The following is a 12,101-nucleotide window of genomic DNA, read 5'->3' as shown; positions in this document are numbered from 1 at the left end:
AGTGGGTTCTGCGGGGAGAGGGGAGTATAAGCCGATTTGGCCGGGGAGCTGGATTTCACGTAAATTCTCGGAAAATCCCTTTAATAAAAACCTGATCCAGGGCATAAGGGACCTCAGACGGGGCAGTCGGACTGGATCTTCCAACAAAACAATGACCTTACGCACGCAGCCAAGACAACACAAGTGGCTTACAGACAATAGTGCCATATTGTGCAAGCCTAGAGTTATCATAGAATTTAGGTTCTCTAGATTAGACAGTCGCCAGTTCAGCTATACTATTTGTGTCAAGCCTAGGAGCATCTGCTTGATCACGCTTCATGTGCCGTATAGTGCAAGTCTAGATCTATCTCAGACTTTAGATTGAAGGACAGATTAGGTTATTACTGGTGCTGTGCCAGAGTTCAGGTATAAATTGCTTTTTTGTGTAAATCTGTTTAGACAAATTTACTATTGATTTGCACGGAAAAGGGGTCAGAAGAGTTTGAGTAATGTGTGTGTGTGTGTGGGGGGGGGGGGTTGTCTTTTTAAAAAGTCGTAAAATCTGCCCCAATCTCACTCCAGCATCCTGGTGATGTAGAAAGTGACTCCACATCTCTAGTCATATTTAAAGCTGCAACAAATTTATCAACATTGTGTGAGATTTGATCCATTTGTCACATCTGTAAACTACAGAAGGGAACAAAAAGCTGCCCCAAAATACCTCTGATTATAAATACCCCATATTCTTGTTTCAAGGGAAATGATTGCTACAGAATCTGAAGACCACGACAGTGGCGTCCCTACCGACACTGAATCCAGAACCCAACAAAGAACCTTTTCATTGCAAAAGGAAGATTTGTCGGATTATGGAACCGACCGCTCCTCTCCGGAGACGGGTAATGTGCGGTCTGAGAAAGAAAGCCCATCACAGACTAACGTGCAGCTGACCACCATGGATTCAGGAGGGGAGGCTAATGAAGCCCATGACAAGACCGCAAGTAACGATTTACAGCATATGTCTCACACAGTGACTTGCACAGTTACCATCTGTTTCGCCATCCCGTCGCCTCCAAAAAAAGGTAAGTTGTATCGTTATTTAGCAAAGTAATATGCTTAGAATATATCAATTATCGGTTGTAGTTGACTTTTTTGTTTACACCTCCACTGTTTTTTTAAATCAGATGACGGGGTTTCATGGTACATACATGCAATATCCTTCTTGGCACCATTCACATGGCAGAGTTGTATCAGTGCTTTGCATCAATGCTCGTAAACCAAAACCAGGAGTGGAAGCTACGCAGAAAACGTATAATGGAAATATTTGCATTTCTTCCCATTTTAGACCCGCTCCGGGTTTCGGTTTACAAATATTGGTGCAAAATACCAAATAGTGCCATGCGAATGGGACCTTACTCTGTTTTATCATTTATGTAGAAGACTACGAATCCCATGCTGATCCTAAAGTAAAGGGTAATGGCAAGCACCACAAGAAGGTCATTGAAGCTCCGAAAGCGCAGAACTATTTCCACTTTGAATACTTTCTTCTTCCTGAAGACACAGAACCCACTAAAGTAGATGTAGTAATGTTTGGGGTTGTGGCCAAGCTGTACATGGAAAGTGAGACTCGGGTGAGTTGTCCTCATTGTAAATGCTTTTTTTTTTCGTTGTCCTTAAAGGAGTTGTCTTACTTAAGGTACCTTTTCATGTGGTGATTATCGCTGGAAACTGCAAATTCAGGTGTTATTTGCCCCATATACACTTGGCTGCCAAACTAAAAGCCAAGCAACTCTCTGACCAGGTAAACAGGCAGTCGTTCAACTATGAGCAACTGCCTGTGTACTGTGAATGGAGGCAGGTGGGTCAGAACAATCTCCGGTCCGCTCTACCTCCATCCACATAACAACTGTGTAAAGCACAGCACTGATAGTTGGGTAGTAGTCTGTGGGATGGCTGTTGGGTGCTTTTGCAGACAGTTTTCCTGTGTAAAGGCACCTTTATTCAGGCTTTATCTAAACAGGCTCCCCATGTGTAAATATAACAAACATAGTAATATGCACCTCTCCTGGCTTCCCTGCTGAGCTCTGTCATTGGCTGCTGCAGCCTGTGACGTCCCACACACAGGCTGCTGCAGTCTGTTAATTGCTGAGCTCCAATACACAGGCTGCTTAGCATGTAAAAACAATACATCACGGGGGCTACTGGGATCGGCATCACTGGACACAGCGGGCAGTCAAGAGAAATGAGTATCGTGTTGGTCCTGATAACTGTCGCTGAATGAGGGCATTTCATCTGCATGGGGGGGGTCATAGGTTCAGCATTAGGCAAACTTATTACTCAGAATAATTTGTAGCTTGAGGCTTTGAGACCAAATTGCAATAGGTACACTAATGATGTCTATCCAACATCTTTAAAGTGGCGATGGCCATCTTTAATTGATGGTTATTACATATGAAATAACCGTATCAATAGTGAGATATTTGCCTTTAATGTAGCATCATTAGATTTGTCATACAGCATCAACATCTCTTGCAGCAGTAATGATGACTTATAGGGACATTCAATACATGGTACCTGGTGGTCAGTGGTATATTCAGTGCATGGTCCTGATGGTCAGTGGTATGTTCAGTACATTGTACCTGGTGGTCAGTGGTATATTCAGTACATGGTACCTGGTGGTCAGTGATATATTCAGTACATGGTACCTGGTGGTCAGTGGTATATTCAGTGCATGGTACCTGGTGGTAAGTGGTATATTCAGTACATGGTACCTGGTGGTCAGTGGTATATTCAGTACATGGTACCTGGTGGTAAGTGGTATATTCAGTGCATGGTACCTGGTGGTAAGTGGTATATTCAGTGCATGGTACCTGGTGGTAAGTGGTATATTCAGTGCATGGTACCTGGTGGTCAGTGGTATATTCAGTGCATGGTACCTGGTGGTCAGTGGTATATTAAAAACTCCTCCTGCCTTCTCCTCTGGGTTACTAGCTGTGACTAACAGCTGACAACCTGACATGCTTCTGATTTATTGCAGAACAGGGGCTATAATTCCTGAATTCCTTTGGTTGGACTGTAAACCAGGCATCAGCCCCTGTAATTGCATCTGAAACGGAGGCAAATTTGGTTCCCTTGAGGTGTCTCTTCAGATTAGAAAAAGAGATTATCTCAGGATGCCAGATCAGGCAAATAAGGGGGATAATAAAGCACCTCGAAGCCCAGGTCTGCCAGTTTGCTTTGGGTGATGGTCGCAGTGTGGTAAAAGGCATTGTTATGCAAAAACCCAATACTTTGGGTCAACTTTCCGGGCCTTTTAAACTTTAGTGTCTCCTTCAATTTATCCAGAAGTGTTTTGCAATACACAGCCATGATGGTAAAGCCCTTTGGAAGGTAGTTCACAAGCAGTATCCCGATCTTAATCCCATAAAACAGACCTCATCCACTTGGATGACAAGTTTTGTACTTTGAACAACTGAGGGCCCAAGGAACCACTGTGTCTCAATTTTGACTTCTCTTTTGACTCGGGATCAGACCTAAAAATCCACCTCTCATCCATCGTCACCAGTCAAGACCGAAAACCATCAGCATCCTGCTGAAAACACTACAGAATTATTTTGGGGGATTGACTTGGGCATACTTTTGTATGCTAACAAACATTTCGGGACCCATTTGGGAGACACCTTCCTCATGTCCAGATGACAAACATTTCGGGACCCATTTGGGAGACACCTTCCTCATGTCCAGATGATCGTGAATTTAGACCCAACTCTTTCTCTAGAAATGTTCAGAGCCTTGGCTATCAAGAAGTGCCGGTAGCCTTTAAAGTATTGTAGGTCTTTCCCTTTGAAGCCAAATCAGCTGCAGTGCATCTTCTGACCAATAGGTGGGGATGCAGAGTCGTCCATAGATTTCATACATTTGCAGTTCACGTTCGTATAATGTTAATACGTTCTGCAAAGATCCACATTTAAATACAGTTATTTTTCAGCATTTGTAGTTTACATGTTTATTTTACTGTTGGGCCTTTGAAATGTAAGGCAGATGCAGCTATTAAACTACAATGAGGATTATGTGCAGTAAATGTATACTTCATCTACTCCAGTCGTGTGTTTAGTCCACATGAACTCTACAAACCTGTCGGGTAAAATAATGTGCAGTGAAATGAAGTACCTCTTTATTTCCAGTTGTTAAAGCCATGGCAAGAAGATGAGAAAACTTGGTTGACGTGGAACCATAGTGTTGGACTCTGTGTCACAAAAGATGTTTTATTGAAAGCCTTAAAACATCAGATCCATGTGAGGATGTGGAGCAGTAAAGACAAAGTGTCAGCTAAAGCCAGATTTGATCGACCAAAGGCTTTTCGAGTGTCAACTGTGAAACAAGGGGACGAGCCTGAAGGTAATCCTCATGTTAAATGTATTGCTTTTATGCTTAAATGGTCACTGCACCTTCAGCAAACTTGTGTTTATGTGATCGCTAATATGATAACTAGCAAATGTGTAATTCACTTTAACTAGAATGACATTTTTGTGCTGTAAAATCCCACTAAGGGGCTGCCCACTAGGGGTCTCACTTCCTTCTTATGTTCTCTTCTTTACTTTCTGTGAAGAGAAGTCCATCTCTGGTACAGAGACACCAAGATAGATACAAGGAAGTGTGAGTGGGGGCGGTGCTGTCTCATACTGCACATAGAAGTCCACGGGCAGGAGGAGCTGCATAAGTAGACATATGCACAGTGACTCACACAAACATACTGAGCAGGGTGTTTGATCCGATGACCCTTCCAACTCTACCAGTCTATGAGTCTATGCTGCAACTGATAGTGTTTACTGTGTCACAGCTAATAGAATCCACAGTTCTTCATGATGCTGTTACTTATGAGGGTCTGCCTCAGAGAGCTATAGAAGAAGGTATTCTGCTCTTATGGGGAACATTATAGCAGCAGTCTGCACCCAACTGTTCATGGAAGACTGAGAATTGGAGATAGAGGCTGCAAAGGAAAACGCTAGTGATAAAAATGACCAAGATTATTGGATGGCTTTATAGAATTGCATAGCATATGTACACTACAATTGATAATATCCCTACTTCCATATGGAAAAATGTTACCTAGTTAGACACTAATTCACTGACCTAAACTATAGATCCCAAAAGGTCTCTGTTTGGGGGTCTATATGTGCCGTGAAGTTCATAACCCAATCATTATGGTTCAAACTTTCATTCAGTGACACAAGTTCTCCTTTTGGTTCACGCCAAATAAATCATATATCATCAATGAACCTCTTGTAAAACGTAACCGTGTGATGCAAGAGTAAGGCTAATTTCACACAGACGAACGTGATATCGGGCCATGAAACTCTGACCTATATCGTGTTCAGGCACGTGCGATGTCCCCATGGATGCAAGGCGGTTTTGTGTTAATGCCTCCCATCACTCAGTACAATTGCAATCCTCCGGGCTTTTAGTAGAGAATCGGCATTGATTTAAATGGGAAACCTTGCATCGCACTCACATGCACCTTGTGTTTTCTGGTCTCATTGAACACAATGGGCGAGGCGTTCTGTAGGAACACCCAAAGATAGGACATGCCACGATCAAAAGAATGGGGTGCATATTCGACAAGACTCGTGCATCTTGCATTGCACAAATCCCGCCCGATTTTCTTGGCCGTGTGAAAGCGTCCTTAACACCATCTGCTTTCAAATATTCCTCAAAAAGATTAGCAAACTAAGTTGCAAATTTCATCCCCATGGCTGTAACTTTTATGTGCAAATAATATTCCTCATTATAGACTAAGGATAAACAGAATTGATTCTGGAATTATTCACCAGAAGCACTTAGGAAGTATAGCCAATAGTACTGTAAGGCAGGATACTTAATTTCTATTGATCCCAGGTCAGTAAATTAGTGTCTTAACTAGTTAGCATTATTCCATTTGGCAGTGGGGATGATATCTATTGTAGTATACATGTGCTATGTAAAAAGCCAGCAATCGTCTCGGTCATTTTTGTCATCTTGGGATAAAGTTTTATTACTTTTTAGCAACATCAGTTTTAATTAATATCAAGATTTTCTATGGTCGGTGTTTCAGGTTTTAGGAAACCCCCTTCATTTGGAATTATTTTCTAGTAATAAAAAAATCGGTTAGAAAAAGTAAAAAAAAAAATTAAAAACAAATAAACAAGTTCTATTTTAAGGAAAGTTCATATGATTATGTATATCCGTGGGGCAGTACATTATGTCCCTGGGACCTGTCACATCCTCACAGAAATGAAGGCTGGATACCTTTTTACCCAACTCTTCACTGATTGCAATCCTTTTTTGTTTTTTCCCTCTATCCCTTCCCCACCTCCTGGGAAATGTAGTATTACATGCATGGCCTGCCTTAGCTACTTGCGACCCGTGCAGTCACAGAGCACCAGTGTGTAGGCTGGGGATGATCACCTCCTTAGAATTCCCCCCAGCCAGATCATCTTCTTCCTCTGCACAGCAGCGTCTTGTGGAGCTACATGAATCATTCTCCTCCTGGCTCCGTCTCCTCCATTCTGATGTTCTGAAGTGCTGCTCTCAGCCCATGTGCACCCCCGCAACACAATTAGTTCTGCTACTGTGTTTGTGTTACTAGATTGACCCAATGCTCGCTGCGCAAATATAAAAAGTTTGGAGAAATGATTGTAAATGTTTTAAGAACTGATTGTTTTAATTGGCAAGGACTACATTTTCAGTGTACCAACAGCTTGGTTTTGCACATTTTAGGGACATGGAAACAGTCAGACTGGTAAGCACTTGATGTGAAAGTCACCTAGGAACGCTTGACTCTCCTTAGCGTTGCTGTTGGCTGAAGCACAACCGTGCCGCTAGACTTAACATAGGAGCTTTGACCTGGCCTGACAGGTCACTCAATGTAGCAAACTCACATTTTATGATTTTATGGCGGTGGTGAGGATGTAACAAATCTAATGACACCAAAATCATCCACCAAGTGTCACGCTAAGGGGTCAAAGTGTGGGGCAAGAGAAAGCCTTATGCTTTTTTTTATATTAGATTAGCTTGGTTCTGGTGCTGTATTTATGTTATGAGCTTGGTTTTGAAACTTTCTTTATTCAATGAGCTGTTATTTATTCAATGAGCAGAATAAAAGCAGACTGCCTATCTGTGCTATATATATATATTAGAGATGAGTGATAGTACTCGCTAAGGCAAACTACTCGAGCGAGTAGTACCTTATGCGAGTACCCGCCTGCTCGTCTCTAAACATTCAGGTGTCGGCGGGGAGGAACAGGGGGGGCACCTGAATCCCCCCCCCCCCCCCCCGCGTGCTCCTCCCTGCTCACTCCCGCAACTCACCGCTCTACCCCGCCGGCACCCAACTCTTTAGAGACGAGCGGGCAGGTGCTCGCATAAGGCACTACTCACTCGAGTAGTTTGCCTTAGCGAGTACGCTATATATATATATATATATATATATATATATATATATATATATATATATATATATATCTTTTCCTTATGACAGGAGGACGCAAAGAAAAAAAATTCTGCAGAGGGTGCCATATAAACTTAGGCCAGCACGGACGACATGGCAGCCAATAAGTTAAATAGCCGTCAATGTAATACAGAGACTGTTTAGGTTCTCCAGAATGAGTGCTGTTCTCAGAGTGGCTCTCCATTCTGGCTCATAAGGGGAGTCCCAAACAAAGGACCCCCTTTATGATGTTCATATGCCCTAATAGACCACATGTACAATGCTTAAAGGGGTTTTCCCAACTCAGGAAATTGTCTCCAGCAGTGTCTGCGAAGTTTGACGGCCGTGACCACGCATGCATGTCACCGTGCCTTTCGCTTCAAGTGGTTATGTCGTAGATAACCCAGTTCAAGCTCTCTGCAATTGCCAGTATTTTTATTCACTTCAATGGGACCACTGTAAATTGCCGCGCACTTGAACTTTGTTATCTCCGGTGGTCCCATTGAAGTGGATGATGTGGTGGTGTGCATGCACAGCTGCCGCTGTCCAAGTTTTGTGACCCCCCGAGCATGATTTCTCTGGAATGGTGGGGGACCCAGCAGTTGGACCCCTACTGGTCTGCAAGTTATCCCCTATACTTTTATTCCCTGTAGATAGGAAATAACTTGCCCAAATGGAAATAACCCTTTAATAATGTGCCTAAATTGCTGTATTGAAAAAGATGCAGCCTTTCACAGTCCATTACATTGCATGAGATGTTACTATTTTTTTCACATTAGCTACTGTTGGCATATGGGATAAGGTTGGGACCGGTAGCAGTTTTTTTTTAATGTTCTTGTAATATTGTATAAAGTTATGATAATATCATGTTTATTCCGCACATTGTGCAAGAGAATTGCCTGAGACGTTAGAGAAATAGCCAATATCTTAACTTTTTATTTACTAACAGCTATATTGGCAATATTGACATTTCTCTCCTTTGCTGTGGTGGCCATCTTTGCAATTGTGACAACATGTCTTAAACAGCTCACACCCGTAGAATATTTTCCCTTGCTAATCACTTATTTGGTGCAACCACTGAGCTTTCAAATCTTTGCCCTCGTGATTCTCTTAGAAGCGGTTCTTGTAAAGGCTGTGACAAGACCCACGATGCACGGTTTGACATTATCTTGAACATTTTTAATTAGAGCATTAATGTTAGTGTACGGACTTGTCACAGGACATGGATGCTCTCTGCCTTTGGCTTTATGTAAAAATGTACCAATTCATGCAGACAGGGAGCTGGAACATGAAATCTACTGTATGTATTCATTCTTCTCTTCTTATTGGCTGCAGTAAAGCAATTGATATTGAACCAAAGAAAACTCTTTGAAGACAGTCTGCCTCGCCAAAGTTTTATTCTTAAGAAAAATGGAGATAAAGTATATCAGGATGACTCCAATATTCAAGGTAAGTTTATGTTTTGTGTTTCATGTATCCAACTGGTTCCAAGTGCTTCAATCCAAGGGGTTGTCTCGAGGCAACAGTGATTTTTTTTTTTTTGCCCAGTCCCCCTTCTTAAGCATACACTACTATGCACCAGTGTAAATAGCTTTTAAAGCAGGTTTCTACTCACAGTTCTTGTGTTCCATCATCTTATAAAACGTTTCCCAAAGATGGCCGCTGGTTCTTTTCCCAAGGATGCACTGCGGTTTTCTCCCATGGTGCACCGCGGGTCTTCTCCCATGGTGCACCATGGGCTCTGTGCGTTCCATTGCCGATTCCAGCCTCCTGATTGGCTGGAATCGGCACACGTGACGGGGGCGGGGCTACGCGATGACGCGTAGAAGGGGCGGAGCCAAAACACCGCTCGTGCCCGGACGAACCAGAAGAAGACGACCCTTCTGCGCAAGCGCGTCTAAAAAAGCAAGCAGAGAGCGAAATTAGACGGAGCCATGGAGACGGGGACGCCAGCAACGGAGCAGGTAAGTGAATAACTTCTGTATGGCTCATATTTAATGAACGATGTATATTACAAAGTGCATTAATATGGCCATACAGAAGTGTATAACCCCACTTGCTGCCGCGAGACAACCCCTTTAAGTATAATTTTAGGGGCAGTAATTTTATTAAAATGGCCAAACTAACAAGACCCTTATACTGTAACCTGCGTTTTCATCCACCATGTGTCACCATTTTAAGCCATGGCTTATGAGAGGATCAGCCTGTGACCTGTTTGACACTTCTATGCCTCCTTGGTGCAGTCCCACATTAGATTATAACTGTATAAACAATGATTTCCAATTCTATCCGTTCAGTTGTCCCCAACTCTTGGATACTCTGTAGGCCAGTTCTCTCCACGCTTCTTTATTCTCTACAACCGCTTTCAGTTTCCTGATGTTCATTCCTTGTCCTTCTTGATGGTGTCCGGCCAACGTGTCTTTTGTCTTCCTGGTTTCCTTTTACCGCTGACCATTCCAGATAGTATCTGTTTTTTTCAGCGAATTCGCACTCCTCACGTGTCCAAACTAAGTTGGTCTGGTGATCTTGCCTTTCAGGGACACCTCTGGGCTGATACGGTCCAGGACTGCTTTGTTGGTGACACTGGCTGTCCAGGGGATTCATAGCAGTTTTCTCCAACACCACAGCTCAAACGTGTACATTTTTCTTCTGTCTGCTATCCAATGTAAACGTCTCACAGCCATATGTTGCAATCGGGAAGACGATTCACCTTCATTTGATGGTGACTGAGACATCCTTGCGCTTTAGTATTGGGTCCATGCTCACCATGGTTGTACACTCCAGTGCTAATCGACGCTTCATATCAGATGCAGTGATTATGAATTTTCAAATTTGTTGCAAATGCCTTTGTACAAGGTTCATGCTAATGTTTCTCAAAGTCAATCTTTGAAGACATGGCCTTCCACCTCCAAGATCAGTATCTTTTACACACATTCTTACCAACATTAAATAAACCAATTAACCTTCTGTATGATTTTGGCTTGTCGGAGAATTCGTTGGGCCAGTTCCATTTCATAAAGGGAATGTTTCATAAGACAATTTCTTTAGCTTTTTTGTGAGATTGCATTTTAATAATTCACGTACTGTTCTTGTTTAGGAAGGACAATGCATCATATAGCATGATTGAAAAACAGTATTTATTTAGAAGCGTCCCTTGAGACAGAACGAATGCTGGGGAAACGATGCTCGACACTCGTCCCCACGTACACTTGCTCCCGCGCTGTCACACAGGGGCGAGTATCGCTGGCTCGCTCACGGAGCAGCCAGCAGGGGAGCGGGGAGGCTGCAGGAGATTTCTCCCCTCTCGCTCCCCCGCCCCTCTCCATTGACTTAACATAGCAGCAGTTCAGTACTGAACGACCGCTATTTACACTGAATGATGATCGTTCAGCTCAGCGTCCATCATTTATACTGCATAAAGTCAATATGGTATTAGTCAGTTACTAAAATCCTGCTAGATGTCGCTTAGGAAAAAAGCTGAGCAGTCTTTCATCATAGAAAGATTGTTGACCCAGGGATTTATTCTGAATGCTAGGCTTGGAGTTGGAAAGGGAATTTTTCCATAACACGAGGAACATTGGCTTCTACCTTGTGCTTTTTTTTTTTTGCCTTCCTCCGGATCAACATTGCAGAATATTAGGCTGAACTGGATGCTGTACGTCTTTTTTCAGGGTACCATACAATGGGAAATTTTCTGACACCGGGCTCCGTAAGATTTCCCTTAGCACATGCGAATACGTGTAGAGGCACACACATGCATTCAAATGTGATGCAATTATATGATATAAAGATGTTGAATTTGAACCCAAGACTAGTGCCCCGGGAAGAGGCAAACAAGAGTGCCATGTCAAGCAGATGACCATGTTTTGCCAGCTCTGATGTAAAACAATTCTCATAGTATGCAGATCATTACATTTCCGAGTCGCTGAGTGTTTTTACCTGTTTAATAATTGCCAGAAAGGTTTTATATACCAGTGATAATACCCAACAATATACTCGTACAGTTTCCTTGTGTTGATGCCTATAGTTAGGGAGAGCAGAATTTTATTTGATACCAAGTAAAGTAAATTTTTTATACTTTCTACTAACTGTTTATATTATGTAGTAACTCTGAACAGAATGGTGTTTGTTCCCAGGAAAGTATTGTGCGGAGAAATGTAACACAGCGTGATAAGAAGGCGCAGCGTGAATTATTTTGTCTCCTACCCGTACAATGCAGGACTCCATGATCTGCGCCCAGTAAAACTCGAATTGCCGAGTTCCTGAGCCCAGCGGGAAGCACTGTGTCAGTTATAATGTCCCGGAACGTAAACTGTATCCATAATAGCGTTCATCAAATATTATATGGTCAGTAAGCCTTCCAAAGTCCGTGACCACTTTTTATTTTCGCTTGCCATTACAGTGCTATTTTCTGTAATAAATCCTATGCCGGTGACGCAGCGGCTCAATCTTATTTTTGCTGAGCGCAAACAACTAGATATTTGTTATTGACCGCCAACATAACGTCTATCCAGAATCTCAATTAGGAAATGTTGTGACGGTGCCTCTTGATTGAAGCCATAGTGCACTGACCTGCATCGTATGTTGGAATCACAAATGCGTACTAAGAAAGGAGCCATAAAAATGTAGGATTGCTTTTCCAGATGTTGAATGTCATCCT

At 42.6% G+C, this 12,101-nt stretch overlaps 1 protein-coding gene across 1 annotated transcript in view; it reads left to right on the top strand.

Annotated features, from left to right (window-relative positions):
- Positions 1-12,101, top strand: part of CFAP92 (cilia and flagella associated protein 92 (putative)) — a 113,508-nt gene that overhangs the window by 2,404 nt on the left and 99,003 nt on the right. Inside the window, exons 2-5 of the mRNA XM_066596456.1 lie at positions 736-1,058; positions 1,414-1,607; positions 4,161-4,374; positions 8,777-8,890. Coding sequence (XP_066452553.1) covers positions 740-1,058; positions 1,414-1,607; positions 4,161-4,374; positions 8,777-8,890 — 841 coding nt within the window. The 5' untranslated portion in view covers positions 736-739. The remainder of the gene's footprint in view (positions 1-735; positions 1,059-1,413; positions 1,608-4,160; positions 4,375-8,776; positions 8,891-12,101) is intronic.

This window comes from Eleutherodactylus coqui, chromosome 3 (assembly GCF_035609145.1).
Source record: "Eleutherodactylus coqui strain aEleCoq1 chromosome 3, aEleCoq1.hap1, whole genome shotgun sequence".
Taxonomy (NCBI): domain Eukaryota; kingdom Metazoa; phylum Chordata; class Amphibia; order Anura; family Eleutherodactylidae; genus Eleutherodactylus; species Eleutherodactylus coqui.
The sequence above is the reverse complement of the archived record's forward strand: the minus strand, read 5'-3'. Positions and strand labels throughout refer to the sequence as shown.